This window comes from Malus sylvestris, chromosome 10, assembly GCF_916048215.2.
Source record: "Malus sylvestris chromosome 10, drMalSylv7.2, whole genome shotgun sequence".
Lineage (NCBI taxonomy): Eukaryota > Viridiplantae > Streptophyta > Magnoliopsida > Rosales > Rosaceae > Malus > Malus sylvestris.
The window spans coordinates 38,944,587-38,960,845 of NC_062269.1; the positions used below are offsets into that span (position 1 = coordinate 38,944,587).

The following is a 16,259-nucleotide window of genomic DNA, read 5'->3' on the forward strand; positions in this document are numbered from 1 at the left end:
CTTCCACAAAACTTAAGTGAAGTTGATCCTTTGACCCCAAAAAAAAAAAAAAAAGTAAAATAGTGTTATTCACACATCTACTTCTTACACATTTTTGTTAATCATTAGTCATTGATCTTCTTTTATTTATTTGATCCAATGATCAAAAATTGAAAAAAAAATGTGTAAAAAGAAAAATAAGTATCTGAATAGAACTACCCAAAAAAACATCTCAATTTGTTCTAACTAGAAAAATAATTTATGCACATTTTTTTATCTTTTAGCACAATTATATAGGTTTATTTTTGTCTATTAGTTCTTATTTTATTTATTCAATCTGAACATCAGAAATATATAGAGCTATGCATGAGAAAGAACAAATGTTTGTGGAAATCATTTCTCTACTCTAACCTTAGTACCTTTTTATAGAATGTATTGGAGGGAGATAAAGATTGACCTAAGTCACACAATGAGTCGGTTATCATTAGATATTGAACTCGTCATCTATAAGAGTTAAAACCTGAAACTTCTCACTTACAATCAAAGAAAAAATCACTATAGCTTTAAATTATAAAACACTAAAGATAAATTAATATCTTTTTAATTAGGATGGTGCTACCTACACGCTCATTTTTACCTTCCACAAACTTTATAAATTAGCACTGTGTGGAAGATGAAAATGTGGGTATGGATAACACCACTCTTTAATTATTATCCACAACTCATGCAATTAGGCACAATACTCCGATCCATAACATTCATTGCGTGAAAAATCACACTAATATGTCTCTAATGGAAAACAACTAATAAGTCACAGGTATATGTACTTATTGTGGAATCCGGGCAAATGATATACCTTATCTAAATAAAATTTAAGGAAAACTAATGAAAAGGGCTTGAAAACTTTAAGTTTTAATGATAAGGACAAAATAAATGGTAAAGTGAATAGTACCATGATTGACTTTTTAGTGTAAAAATGTGATTTTTCGTTAAAGTGAACAGTACCGGATGCTTTTCGTTAAAGTTTCCTAAAATTTATTATTATTGACACAGGATTCACAATGACGATATGTTCACTTTATAAACGTCATTCTCCATCCAGTGACGCAGCAAATGTTCTCATGTATGAGGCCAGTTTTCAGTGACATACTTGGTGATCCCATCTCTTGCATAAGTCATTTTCTATTAAGTGGGGTTGGTCTACGTAAACTTGGTGGTCTAAGTGCCACAAGTCGTGTAGTATATGCATGGCATCGAATATCGGCTACTTTAGTTTAGATTTTAATCGTCAAACTTTCCCGTGGGCTGTAGCTGGTTTTCTCTCCTAGCCATATGTCTTAAATGAACAGTTGTTCGCTGCTAAAAGAAAGAACAAGTGTTTCTGAAAATCCAATTCCAAATAAGCACTTGTCTAAACGATTAAAATTGAAAATTGCTGAAAGAAGAACAAGTGTTTCTAAAAACCAATCACAAATAAACATGCGTCTGCATAATAAAAATTGAAAATTAAGTTTGAAAACTTATTTATTTGTGATTGGATTTCGGAAGCACTTGTTGCTCTTCTTTAGCAACGAAACATGGTTGATCTAAATTCTTAATGTAATACATTTGGAACCTTGTTTTTAGTTAGGTTTGAGGTAATGAAAACTATTATGTATGCTCGTATAAAAAACATTATATTAGAAAAACTGTTATAAACATTATAAAATAGTCTTTTAACAGCTAACATGATATTTTAGTGAAAGAGTGTAGGATGACTATTTTGTAATAATATTTGCAATTTGACATATCGAATATGTATTCGAATTAATCCCTATATGTTTCTCCCACGAGAAAAGATTTGGGTTTTGGATTAAACAATAAAACCCCCAACTTGTGGATTTTAGTTTTATTTTGAGTTCCATGTCTAGACAAACCAACTTTTCTTGATTTTTCAAAGGAAGCACTCCAAATTATTTATTTTTATAATTCCTATCTACTTGCTCATTTCCACGCAATAATCCAATTAGGTCTTTTCTTCTTGTCATCGGGTAAACCTAACTTTCGTTTCTTCCAACAAGAAAACAAACTACCCATCGTATTCACGCATATTCTTACGAATTAACATTTAGTTACAATAATGGTTACCATAATTAAACACATGTTTAAAGAAAAATGCTTGATTGTCACAACGAAGGTTTCACGTCTGTCCCAGTACAGCTTAATCATGTGATCATGAAGCTTCTTAATATAAATATTAGGGAGACTTTGGATGCGGTCCCTAGTTATGAATAATCTTTGACTAAAACTTTGTTGGTTTTCAATTTTTGATTCAAGTCCCTAAAATTAATTGATAATTTATTTCTATGTACGTTACTATATTTTTTAAATTAAAAATTAAAATTTATAGTTGTTTATAGTAATGAGATTTTAAATAAAAAACATAATTTGTGGGATTAAAAATATTAAAATATAAATATACTATTGTGTGTGTGTGTGTGTGTAAACATGGGTACATTCATAAAAAATAACCAAAAAATTATTGTATCAAAACATGGGTACATTCTTCAAAATGGGTACATTTAGCAAAAATAAAAATGGGTACAAATAAATAAAAAAATATGGGTACAATACAAATAAAACTTTAAAAAATATGGGCACAAAAAGAAATTAATATATGGGTACAAATTAAAATTGAAAGGAAAATTGGTACAAATTAAAAAAGGGTTGCAAATTAAAAATGGGTACAAACTAAAAATAAAAATATATGATAAAAATTTAGCCATAAATATAAATATACTAATTGTAACATTTTTAATATTAAATGAATATATTTAGAAATAAAAAATATTTTATTATTGAAATAATTAATGATATTATTAATACAAAGGACCTTGATCAAAAATTGAAAAGTAATAAGGTTTTAATCAATAAAGTAGTAAAAATAAGGATGAAAACCTAATTACTCCTAAATATTATGTATTTAAAATCATAACACTTGACTAATTCATGTAGCGAAATTCAGATAGAAATTATAAAAAAAAAAATTAATGAAAAATGCTTGAAAACTTTGAATTTTAACGAGTTGAGGCGAGAAACGGCTCGATGAACCGTTCCGTTCGCCGCGCACCGGCCCCATATAAATAGTATCATGATTGAATTTTTAATGTAAAAATATATTTTTTTGTTAAAATGAACAGTATCGAAAACTTTCTGTTAAAGTTCTCAAGTACAAAAATTTCATATAGTTATAATATTTTCGATGAAATATACACAAGATCTTCATGTCGCATCATGGATATTTACCTCAACAATAACATAATTTTTATTGAAAAAAAAAAGAAGAAGATCAGAGCGTTGACCCCCAGGCGATCAGATCGAATCATCGATGATCGCATGACATGTGTGCTTGCTTAATGACTCAAGATTAATTCAAACACAAACCCTTATGTGTTTGACTGCTTCCTCGTGACGTGGGGATAATTAAAAAAATAGAAAAAATAATGAAACGAAAGCGACGTCCAAGTCACCCAGTCGTCGGCAGGAGAGACAAAGGCAAGAAGCTAGGGCTTGCAAACGTGCTAAACACGAAAGATTTTTCAGGCTTACCGGTATGTAGGGTGTACATCACATGTTATTATACAAATAGTGAGATATGTGTATTAAAAAATTAATAACTTAAAAAATAAAAGGAAAACTAATAAAAAATGTTTGAAAACTTTAAGTTTTAACGATAAAGACAAAATAAAAGGTAAAGTAAATAGTACCATGATTGACTTTTTAGTGTAAAAATATGATTTTTTATTAAAGTAAACAGTATCATAGGCTTTTCAATAAAATTCCCAAAAATAAAATATCCCACAACTTATATAAAAATACGGAATGCACTACCCGTACCCGTGTTTTGGTCAAAATAAAAAAAAAATGCACTAAAAACGACATGTTCGAGAATCAAGGTTTCTGGGATCAGATCAGCATCATTTTATCAACGCCGCGTGGCGCGCTCTGACGGCGACTGCTTTGGTAAGTGAGTGACGTGTGTGGTGGCGTGTGACGACATGGGATGTTGTCGTATTGCTACGTGTAGGCCGACGCACCGTCCGGGAGCGGGTTTTGTCGTGATATGAATGTTGGGATAATATGGGATGAGCTGATAGTTGAGATTAGGAGATGCTTCTTCCACTAACAATAATAATGTCTTTCACTTTTATTTTTCGATTGCGTTGCATGTAGAAATGTTTTTAAGATAAAATAAGATATTGTGTCTAATTTGGTGAAAATGACATGGGATCAAATATGTTAATAGATAAAGTGTTAAGTATTTAGTCATGCGTTTCGGTTTTCGAAATTTTATGGTGTTTTAAAGATCTTTTAAAAGTTTTTTTTTTAATTTTTTAATTTTAAAAAATATTTTTTATGAAGATATTTTTTAAACTAATTTTCAGTAAAATGAAAGTAAATCTTGAAAAGATACTTGAATTATTTGCTATAAGAAGCATATAACAAACACTTCTTATATAAAGTATTTCAAGTGTTTTTATAACTTAAAAATATTTTATTTAAAAACGATTTTAGTAATTTTATGACACACCCCGACCGGAGTCGAGACGTGCTGGCCGTCACGTGAGAGTGACGTAGTCATGGGCGCAAAGTGGAAGCGATACAGAGTAAGAGTAATACTAATAATTTAAACCAAGCGGCTAACAATCCCAAATAAGAAAGGATGCTAGTGAGAGTTTAAGTGTATAAAAACACTTTCAGAGCAATAAGAAGGTCTAGTTGTAGTCAAGTAGGACAATTACTAATATACAACACCCGAAGGTGAATCATACTTTTTCGGATTCTGTCATAACACCGTTGGATTCGTCGTGGCCACCAAACTCTACTACCTAAAACCTGGATGGGCAAAAAACAAAGTTGAGTGGGTCAGTAAAACACATTTACATGAAAACCTTATTTTCCTTTTAATATACTAACCCATCGCCGTAAAACAAGTATATAGATACTTTCCCAGAAAATAGAATACATAAATATGTATATACATATCTCAAATCATAGTCAAAATCAAGGTTCATATTTGAATGTATGCCATGCCTATATATATAACATAATAAGCAATTTAGATAAGAATAATTTCATAGAAATATCACATGTTAGCCGGAACCCCCAAGGTAGTCTATACGGCTGGATTCCATAGCTCAAAAGTCACTCTAGCCGAAATCCCCACAATGACCTATACGGCAACATACTGCACAATAGTCGGAACCAAAAGCAAGGGTATGTACGACGATAATGGGTGTAATATAATTATGCTCAATACTCATCTCACATAATAGCCGGGCGATAAATCGCTAGTCACCTACGAGTCAGAACCATAAATAAGGTCTATACAACAAGATTGTGCACCTAAATTGGATCCAATGTGAGCATATGGTGCGGGAGGTGACATAATAAACAGGCATGTACTTCATATCTCTGTCTAAATCACAATCACCCTAATTGCAATTTTATGAGCTCAACATTATTCAATCACATATCACATCATTGAGAATTTACATAACCAAAACATAACTCACCTAAGCTTACCTGGGCCTCCACAGCACCATGCAACAATATGCATAATTATGATAATGCATATACTAAAATAAAATACAGGCATTGGCATAGCATAGCATTTTAATCACATTTCCTTTAAATACGTTTTATGGGAAAAACGTCAAGTATATATATACACACTGAAAATAACTGCCCACTCACATATATGAAGCCGGGTCGTAACCCCTATACCTAGCCTGGCTATGCTCGTCCTCCGGATAGGTCTCGCCTATAGGAGAAGCAACTATATAAACGTCACTTTAATGCACATATACCAAACTATGTAATAACTTCTCATACATAGCTCAAATTGGGTATATGAATATACCACAGTGACATACACAACGTCACGATCACCCAGGAATTTTTAAAATAATTTTATGACCCCGCACGCGCCGCCGTGCGCCGGCCAAGGCACGGCAATACGCGCCGCCACGTGCAAGAAATCCTGACGGATTCTACAAACGGCGTCAGGAATATGCCGTTAAACCTAACGGTAACTGTTAAAACTAACTGACGACGTCAGAATATTCCGTCAGATTTGACAGAATATTCTATCGTCTTCAACTTTTGGACTGGCGAGTCTCCAGTCACCAGAAAACCAGGAAACTTCTAATAGCTCAATCTCGCTCATTTCTTCACCAAATCTTATGAAATTTAAACCAAAATAAAGCTAAAGACAAGTAGAATCATGATATAACAATTTGGGTCCCTGAAATTCATGAGAACACGTCTGAAATTACCTCGAATTTCCGACCAAATTTAAAACTTGTCGATCTCCACTTTCCGACGTCCAAAATCCTCAAACGAATTATCCCTAGCCTCCTATGGACCTCACAAAGCTTCCTATAAGCTTCAAATTCCATAAAAACAATCCATAAATTTTTGCATGAACAGTACCTCATTCGGGGTTAGGGTTTTCACGTGATTTCAAATTAGTTCTTACCTGTAAATGGTATGGATGTGTTCGTCTGAGCTTCACGAACACAATGGTGTCATTTTCCACTTCGATCCGTTTCATTTGCAAAGGTTTTGGTTGACGTCCGTACGTAGAAGGGAGAGAGAGAGAGTGTGTGTGATTCTGAAAGAGAGGGCACGGGAGTGAGAGAGAGAAAGTGAGGTGTAGTGTGTAGACCAAATCCCCCAACCAATCAAAATTTAGTCTTTCTTAGTTCCTAAGTGGTTCCAAGAACTAAGGAACTCATAATTAAATCCAACTCAAATACAAATCATACACCACACAAGTTAACGTCCAAGGGTATTTAGGTAGTTTCACGCCGTCGATAAATATATTTCGGGACGGGCTGTGACATTTTAAAAGTAATTTTAGATGAAACCTAACACTATATTTGGATGAGGGAAATAAACTTGAAATTTGGATAAAAGTTAGAATTTGTAAATTGACATGTACGAATCATTTTGTTTTGATTCATACACATAGAAATTTAGAATTTTCGCGTGAAAAAAAAAACTTGAAATTTGGGACCTCAAATTCCCAAGTTTAAATTTCATGTACATATATGTCATTTCCCAATTTCTATGATTGAGAGTTTAAAAATAACAAATTTCGTATTTAATTTCATTGTTCTTTTAGGCTAACCAAACAAGAAAATCCACAAATTCTAGAAAATAAAATCTCATCAATTCAATTTCCGTTATTCTAAAATTCTTTGGTAATCTTAAATTTCTTCATCTAAACATAATGTTAATTATTGTTATAGTTGAACTCTCATCACATTATAATAGTAGATTTATAAAAAAAAATGGTGAAAATTGATCATACCTTTCACCAACTTTACTTTTTTCTTTTTCTTTTTCAAAAACTCTTCACCCAATTTAGGAAAACTAATGAAAAAGGCTTGAAAACTTTGAGTTTTAATGATAAGGACAAAATAAATGATAAAGTGAATAGTAACAAGTTTGACTTTTTAGTGTAAAAATATGGTTTTTCGTTAAAGTAAACAGTACCGTGAGTTTTTCGTTAAAACTCTCTTTAATATTGTGTAGAGTAGATTAGGATAAAGTTATAAAAACTAACAGTAACTTAAATGAGTTATTATTTCTTGCCAAAATAAATAATTGAAGTTCAAATGTTCAGATTTTGTCAAAAAAAAAAAAAAAGTGCAAGATGATAATTTTCGTAGTACTAATAACTCTGAACTAAATGATGAAGTGTCATCTTATATCATATATGTGCACGAAAATCATGTAAAATAAACACCATTTAAGGAAGCAAAAGGGAAATAGGCGTGTATTTCTCGAAGTACTAGTCAATTATGTTAGGCATGTGTCGTGCTTTACATACACTACATTGACTACATATGGCATATGCATTACCTAGTACACAACAAGATCCTATTTCTTAAGATTTGAAATTGATAAAAGTAGTTATTGAATTTATCAATTGTTAATCATTTTGGTTTTTCTGTACAAAAATTATTTGTTAAATAAGGATCAAAATAAAAAAAATAAAAAAAGTACTCTCAATATAATAACCAATGGATCAAAATAACTTGAGAAGGGTTGAGGGTGTCGTTGTTGTGACAACCCGTCCCGAAATATGGAATAATTTATCCTCGAGAGCGTGGAAATTACTATATTGCCCTTGAACGTTGTGTGGTGTTGTGTGGATTGAGCTTAGTATTTGGACCAATTAATTTCTTCCCTAAGTTTTGGACCCAATTAGAACTTAAGCTTGTTTTAGTTTTTGGTTGTTTTGTTTTGTTGCCCAAATCTAGACCCCATACACATACACATATCCCGTTGACCTCCCTCTTTCTCCCTTGAAATCTTTCTCTTTGTCCGTACAATCGTACGACCATTCACCAACCACCCTCAAACAGTCGCGGATCAAGTATGTGGATGTGATTTTTGGACTCCTTGCAAGCTTAGGAGTCGAACCATACCCTTAGTTCGATGTGGGAACCTCGGAAACTCGAGATACCCAAGCTCTAGCAAGGGGTGCATTTTGCTCCGTGGTGATCGCGAGTGTTTCATGGAGTTTTAAGGTTCTAGGAGGTCCTAAAACTTCTTCTCGAAGCTTAGAAAGGAGTTTTGGAAGGTTTTGGACGTCGGAACACTCGAGTTCATCAAGTTGCAGGGGTGCCCGGACTATCGAGATTTTTCCGGCGACATTCCGTTGGTTTTAGGTCCAAAAAGTGGTAAGGATGTGTTATTCAAGTCCTAAGCTTCAACTTGGTGAAAATTTTATGAATTTTGGTTTAGAAATGGATGAGTTATTAAGGTTTGAAGTTTTTCCAGAATTCGGCAATAGCAGCGGTGGCCGGCGCCGGACTTCAATGAGCCAAGGAAGAAGGAGAAGAATATTCCATCAATTTTGACGGAATATGCTAACGGCGTTAGGTAAAAATAAATGTATATTTCATTATTTAACGGAATATTCCCTAACGCCATTAGGGATTTCGTCCAACGTGCTAGGCACGTGCCTGCACGTGTGGTCGCGCCTTGGTCGGCACGTGAGGGCGCATGGGACATCGGAAATTTTTTCTAAAAATATAGGGATGTTCGTGGGGTTGAGTAGGTCACGATGGTATATTCAAATACCATAATTAAGCAACGTATGAGAAGTTATTACCTAATTTTGGTTATGTGCCTAAAATAACGTTTAAATAGTTGTTTCGCATATAGGTGAGACGTATCCAGAGGAATAGCGCAGTCAAGTGAGACTCGGGGGTTACGACTCTTCCACATATCAGTGAGTGACCTTTTGGTTTTCAGTATATATATATACACTCGGTATTTTTCCCAGAAAACTTAATTAAATGGTTTTATATTTTGAAATGTCATGTCAAATGCTCTTAATGTTTGATTATATATTAGTATGGTTATATATATTGTTGCTTGACGCTGCAGACACTCAGGTAAGCTTCAAGTGAGTATATTGATGGTATTGAGTATAATTGTGTTGAGATGTAGTTAGAGCTTATTATCCTGCACCTCGGTGTTAGTGCTCCGTCCGAGGTTAGGGCCTAGCCTTTATGTGATCGTTCACCTTCCACACCACACGCTCACCTTGAATCAAAGGTAGGTGCCAGTCTGTCGTATAGACCACATTAGGTGGTTCCGACTCATAAGTGACTTGCGATACTTCGCACAGCCTTCACATGATCGTAGCATTTGAGCGTATTTATTTACACATAGCCTGTCGTACATACCACATTAGGTGGTTCCGATTCGTGTGCAGGATCTGATTTATGAGCTATGAGCTCAGCCGTACAGGTCATGTTAGGTGACTCCAGCTAACATAACATTTTATATTGGTTTATTTCACCTGGCATTACTTATTTCTTGCTGAGATTTGACATGGTATAATTGTGGAATTTTTCTTATTTCGAATATGGTTTTGAGATGTAGACATGCCTGCTATTTTCTGGGAATTATACAGGTTTTAGGGCGATGAGTTATTACTTTTGATAATGAACGGTTTTGAAAAGCTTTGTTTTTGCCCACTCACACTTTTTGTTTTGTGCCCCTCCAGGTTCTAGTTAGGAGTGCTTGTTGGTGGCTTACGAGGAATCGTCGACGGTTTTGACAGATTATCACTATTATAGGACTATCTCTGGTACTGTATGATTAGCATTTGTCCTGCTGGACTGCACTTAGGCTACTTATGCTTTGATTATGTGTAATTACACCTAAACACCATGCTTGCACTTATATTTCTTTAGTGTAAATTAGTTAGCTTGGTTCCTGGTTATTCACATTTCTTTATATCAATTTCTTTTCCGCAATACGCACATGGCTACGTCACCCTCACGTGACAGCCAGCATACCTCGATCTAGGTCGGGGTATGTCAGTTGTCGTACACGTAACAATACGACAACAACTCATGCCACTGGCATACACTACCTCAATTATTGTAATTTTATTTTAACTTCGTCATATAAGTAAGGTAACTTTAACGAAAAGCACCCGGTACTGTTCACTTTAACGAAAAACCACATTTTTACACTAAAAAATCAATCCTAGTACTATTCACTTTACCCTTTATTTTGTCCTTATTATTAAAACTCAAAGTTTTCAAACCATTTTCATTAGTTTTCCTTATAAGTAATTGAGAGCGAACGAGTATGATTAGTAAGTACTTTACCACAACATGCACGCAAGCTATGAAAAAAAAAAAAAAAGTGAACAACACCTGCTAGCAAAACTCTTTCGTGCTAGGGATTATGATTTTATTTTATTTTCGTCACAAAAGTAGATGAGAGCAAAAGACTGAAGAGTGTGGCCAAATACTTTACGCTTGAAGAAACAGGTGGGAAAATTAATGGCAACGTGTTACGTGTGCGGTGCATCATCAAATAGTGTCGAACAACGCGGGTGACGTAAGTAAACGTCATCCACAGCAACCTGTGACGTCGTACAGTGCGCAGCTGCCGTTGACGTCAAAGTCTACGCTTCTCTCTCTTCTCTCTTCTCTCTCTCTCAACAGTTTATAAAACCCCCGTGCTCCAACGCCACTTCTACACCGCCCCCCCCCCCCCCCCTCTGAAATCTCTCTCTCTCTCTCTCTCTCTCTCTAAAATTTGAACTTTAATTGCAGTATGCAATCAGAAACGATCCCACTGGGAACATGGATTCCGGGCACTCGGCCCAGCCACGCCGCGTCCTCACGTGACATCCCACGTGAGCAACATGTCGCGGCGGCCAGCGTACAAAAACTAGTGTCAGAGAATGCCGTCACGGTTGTCGGGCGACGTGGCTGCTGCATGTGTCACGTCGTTAAACGGCTGCTCCTCGGCCACGGTGTCAACCCTACTGTTTTCGAGGTGGACGAGGACGACGAGACCGGCGTTGTCATTGAATTGCGGAAACTGACCGGAGAAGGCCAGGAGGATTGGCAGCAGTTTCCGGTGGTGTTTGTTGGCGGGAAGTTGTTTGGTGGTTTGGAGAGGGTTATGGCTACTCATATCACAGGTGAACTTGTGCCTGTATTAAAACAAGCTGGAGCTTTGTGGCTATGAATTTTTAGTTGCTTTTTTTTTCTTTTCTGGGTTTTTTTGGGTTGTGATTCTGCAAATTTCAATTATTTCCTTAACTTACATATGATATATTTGGATTCAATAAAAAAGTTGGAGGAATAAATTTCAGTAGGTACAGCTCCAAAATTGCAGATCATTTGATTATTTCTTAATTTATCTGTCTTTAATTCTGTTGAATTTTTTTTTAGATTTATGTAGAGATAATTAATTTAAAAGTTATTGTAATAATCGATGATACGATGTAATTTTTCAAATTTATGCTAATGACGGACAGCAGGCGAACATCCAATGGGACTGAGCTGGTTGGTGCAAGCAAGACCCATGCTTGTCTAAGATGAGACAAAATCCTCAGTGTTTATTTTGTTTGTGATCTCTCTATTATTGATTAGTATGTGTTAAGTTTATGATAACGAAATTAAGAATAATTAAATTTATTAATACGTGTTAATCAATAATACAAGGCACAAAGAGATCATACACAAAATAAGTGAATAAGATTTGAACTCGAGATGGTCATTTTCATTAGTTCATTCTATTATCAATTCATGCCTCCATTAATCAAATGTTATGAAAATTTGCTCATGCTGGCGTGACTTGTTTCAGTTGCGTATGTAAATATCGGCTCATAAGAAGTCAAATTGGACATATTCCAAATTTTGAATACAAAAGTGTATTAACAATTGACAATCTCAATTAGCACCACTATTATTAGCACAACTAATATTAATAAACAATCAAAATAATCAATTAAGGTAACAAGTCATAAAAAAAGTACGAAAAAAGATTTGGTGCATAATGTGGTAAGAAAATGTCTCATTCTGTCAAATTAGTCTTCCATATGGTGTAATTTAAATAAAAAATATAGAAAGATTGGGGGGTGGATTTTGGGTTCCACACGCTTAATACCTGGACTTTAACGGAAGTCAAATTGTCGGCCATAGAGGTCGACTCTTCATATGACTCATATGAGATGAGCATGAATTTGTCGCGTTTTCTGGTGGTGGGAGTTTTCGTTCACTATGCTTGATATAAGATGACGAGAGATTTCTCAATGTGCAAAATACGAGACAATATGCAATGATAAAGTTAGGAATTGTCGGGGAGAGGGGCAATTTTTTTTCTTTCAATAAACGATATCTATAGTAAGAGAGTGTAGAAGTAGACTAAGCCTCACAATGAGCTAGTAATAATGTGGTTCAAATTTGTCTTTAGTGAGAATCGAACCTAAGTTCTCTTACTTACAAGTGAAGAGGAATACGACTAGACCGTAACACTAATGGCGCGTTTACTAATCCGTAATCAGATTGAAGAGAATTGAATTGAGGAAGAATCAAATTCAGAAGAAATTGGATTGAGGAGGAAACTGAATTAGATTCATATTAAAATTGTTTACTAAACTAACTGGAATCGGAATACAAATGATATTAGTTCCATATATATTGTTTACTAGTTCACTAGAATCGAAATCAAAACTAGCTTGATTACTAAATTACCTTGTTTAAAATAAATTATTTTTATGCTATAATTATTAAAAATTAAGTTTATCTAATTAAATATATCCATAAACAAAGCTTTTTATGAGATTATTATTTCCAAAACTTTTTATAAGATCGTTATTTCCAAAGCCACTGCTGCCCCTTCATCTCAAGTAAACTAAAAAAAAAATATTACTTCCTTCTCTCTTCCCCCAATCTTCGTCTGCAACCCTTTTTTTTTCCCCTTTCTTTCCCAAGTAAGTAGTATCCACACCCCACCATCCAATCTCTAAAGGAACCACGAAGCCACGACCCACGCCATCAACTAAAAAAAAAAAAATCTAATTTTCAGGGTGAAAGTGAAAAGTTCTTTCCTTCTCTTCTGTTTGGGTCTACAAATCACAATTTCCTTGAGGATTTGGGCGTTCGTTGTTCCAGATCATGTTCATTGTTGTGGTGTCGTTTCAAACCCTAGACGATCATTGTTCCAAATCGCAGTGTTCGTCATTCAATGCTAGGGCATCGTTTCACATTGCGAAGGTGGGTTGGTATGTGTTGTGAGAGAAACAAATACATAGGGGAGTGATTGATGAAGGTAGGAGTTGTTTTAGGAATATACATGGGTATTTTGGGTAGAAAACTTTGATTTGTGATGGAGCCATTTACTCGGAATTCAATTACCACCTCTACCTCTACAGAGGTAATCCAATTCCGGGGAAATCCGGAATTGAACTCCTGAAATTGGGTGGACCCCACATAAAATCTGATTCCCCAAGTGCTAGTAAACGGCATAATGCTTCAAGCGGAATTCAATTTCGTTTCTTTCCTTTCCATTGTCAATTGGTAAACATGCCATAAGTTATGGGTTGGGGTGAACTTAAAATGTGCAAGGTTAAAAAAGATTAGCCAATATTTCATCCAACTCAATTATCTCAATTTGTTGGAACTACCAAGAATAGTTGAGGAGGACTACCCGGAATATTTGAAGGAGAACTACTTGGAATATTTGAAGGAGAATTTAAGCATTTTTTTATAATATATTTCCATTAAGTAACTGTATAATACGGAAAAAAGTCTTATATTCTTAATCAATACCAATAATTATATAAATTATTCATTAAATAAAATTCAATTCAATTAATCAATAATCAAGAATTCAATTTTTATTTTAAATAACAATTTTATTCATCAATAATTATAAGATTACATATCGATAATCAATAATCAATAAGTTAACCCTATTGATTAATTACTTTATGATTCTATATCTATTAAACAAAATTTCATATTAAATAAGCAATCAGGGTTAATGTTAATATAAATTTGGAAATTAAAAACTTTATCTAAAAGCTTGCAGCCATTTTGTAATACATCTTCCAGAGGAGTATAAATAAATTCAAAGTCCCATTTCAACATAATCGATAAAACAAGCATTCCAAATTTCCAATAGAATCAAAGAAAATGAAAATAAACATTCAAAGTTCAATTACAATCAAGTTTTCCAAAGTCCAAAGTTAAATAAATATCAAAGTTCAAATCTTCCAAAAGTCCAAACTTAAAATAAACATCAAAGTTCAAGTCTTCCACCAAAGTCCAAAAAACCCAGCACTAAAGGTTTATGGTATGTGTGAACAATACATAGCAACTAAAAAAACCCTCTTAAAGATGTATAGCTTTGACTGAAATAAATCCAACAAAAAATCAACCCGAAACAAAGACTATGAATTCAATTGAAAAAGAATGAAATACGAATAACTGCTGATCATTTTTTGTACCCATTGTACCAATTCATCACAATATAGCCCTTTTTAGGGTTACACTGTTGCCTATGTCTGACAAAACTTAAAAATAAGAGTACAAATATAACTGAATATGAATTTCATCATCTCCAAGGTCTCCAAGGTCTCAACCCTTCATAAGTTAACTTAGCAGAAAAAATGCCACACATGCGAAAGAATAACACACCCCGCTTAAAAGATTAACAGCCAGTTCATTTATAGATATAGGTGATTACCACAGTGCTCTAGCTTTAGGTAACGACACCTAAACTATCTTTATGGTTTTCCCAACAGCAACAGCAGAGAAGACCTCTATGATCAAACCTAGAGATCACCCAAGTATGAACCAAGTTTTATAATGCGAGACTACAACGTACTCCATGCCACTAAAGAAAATGAATATTCTTTGTAAGAGTCAGCCGACCACCTCAATAATGAAATATGGAATTGAGACGGTGTTCATGATACGGTCTAATAAAAAGAAAAAGAAAAAGAAAAATGCTAAATGGTATCAAATTTCTATGCTGTTTAATTTATAACTGACCCAGAAAAATCTAAAATTACAATCTATTGAAAATTGAAATATCTTAAATTCTCATGACCACACTATACATAATATATTGTTGCAGAAAGAAACCCAGAAAATCGGTATATTAATAGAAAATGCAAAGTATGAATCATTCTCTAATCTTTATTGACAGAAAATGCAAATTAATAATTGAAGATCTGTAAAGGCCACTATTTGTCCAATCAGAACAGATTTGAGCAGATAAATAGAACAAAAAATTAAACATAGAGAAGTGAGAGTGTGAGACTAAACTTTTGCTGTCAAGACTCGAAACGGCAAGAGAAGCTAACAGCGAGGTGTGAGAGATTGAGAGTGAGAAGGGTCGCGGGTCGCTGTTGGGATTGAAGATCGAGAGAGACAGAGAGTTTGAGAGAGTGATTGAAGACCGAGAGAGAGAGAGAAGGCTCAGGTTGCGCGAACGCCTTAGGGTTAGGGTTACACTTGGGGTAGAACGATGCTGTTTCTAGAATAGGATTATTAATTAATAAAATAATTACAAAATGACGTCGTTTTGTAATTATTTTATTAATTAATAATCCTATAAAATAATTACAAAACGACGTCGTTTTGAAGAACTTCAGTTGGGTTCGGTTCAATTCGATTTCCGAACCCCAGAAACCGACCCAACCAGATTCTGTTCAATTCGGTATTTTCAACCCCAGTTCAGTTTTTGGTTTGTTCAACCCACCCCTAGGGGCAACGGTATCTATTCTGCTTGCTGGGATCTTTTATGCTGCTCTTTGATTAATTTATTTTTTGATTCTATGCCTAAATGATGTCGTTGTACTAAGGGAATTTTTTTTAACCAGGACCAAATGGTGTCGTTTGGCCTGACTTTTAGAAAGAAAAAAAAAAACCAAATGCAGTAGAGCTATGCACCAG

General features: G+C 34.3%; 1 protein-coding gene across 1 annotated transcript; it reads left to right on the forward strand.

The window, feature by feature from the left end:
• Positions 1-11,031: 11,031 nt before the first annotated feature.
• LOC126588044 (glutaredoxin-C9) lies at positions 11,032-11,667 on the forward strand. The gene has a single exon (XM_050253178.1). The coding sequence runs from the start codon at positions 11,119-11,121 to the stop codon at positions 11,536-11,538; it is 420 nt and encodes a 139-aa protein (XP_050109135.1). The 5' UTR covers positions 11,032-11,118; the 3' UTR covers positions 11,539-11,667.
• Positions 11,668-16,259: the final 4,592 nt, after the last annotated feature.

Coding starts and splice junctions, on each gene's coding strand:
- LOC126588044 (XM_050253178.1), top strand. CDS start 11,119: ATGCAATCAGAAACGATCCCACTGGGAACATGGATTCCGGGCACTCGG.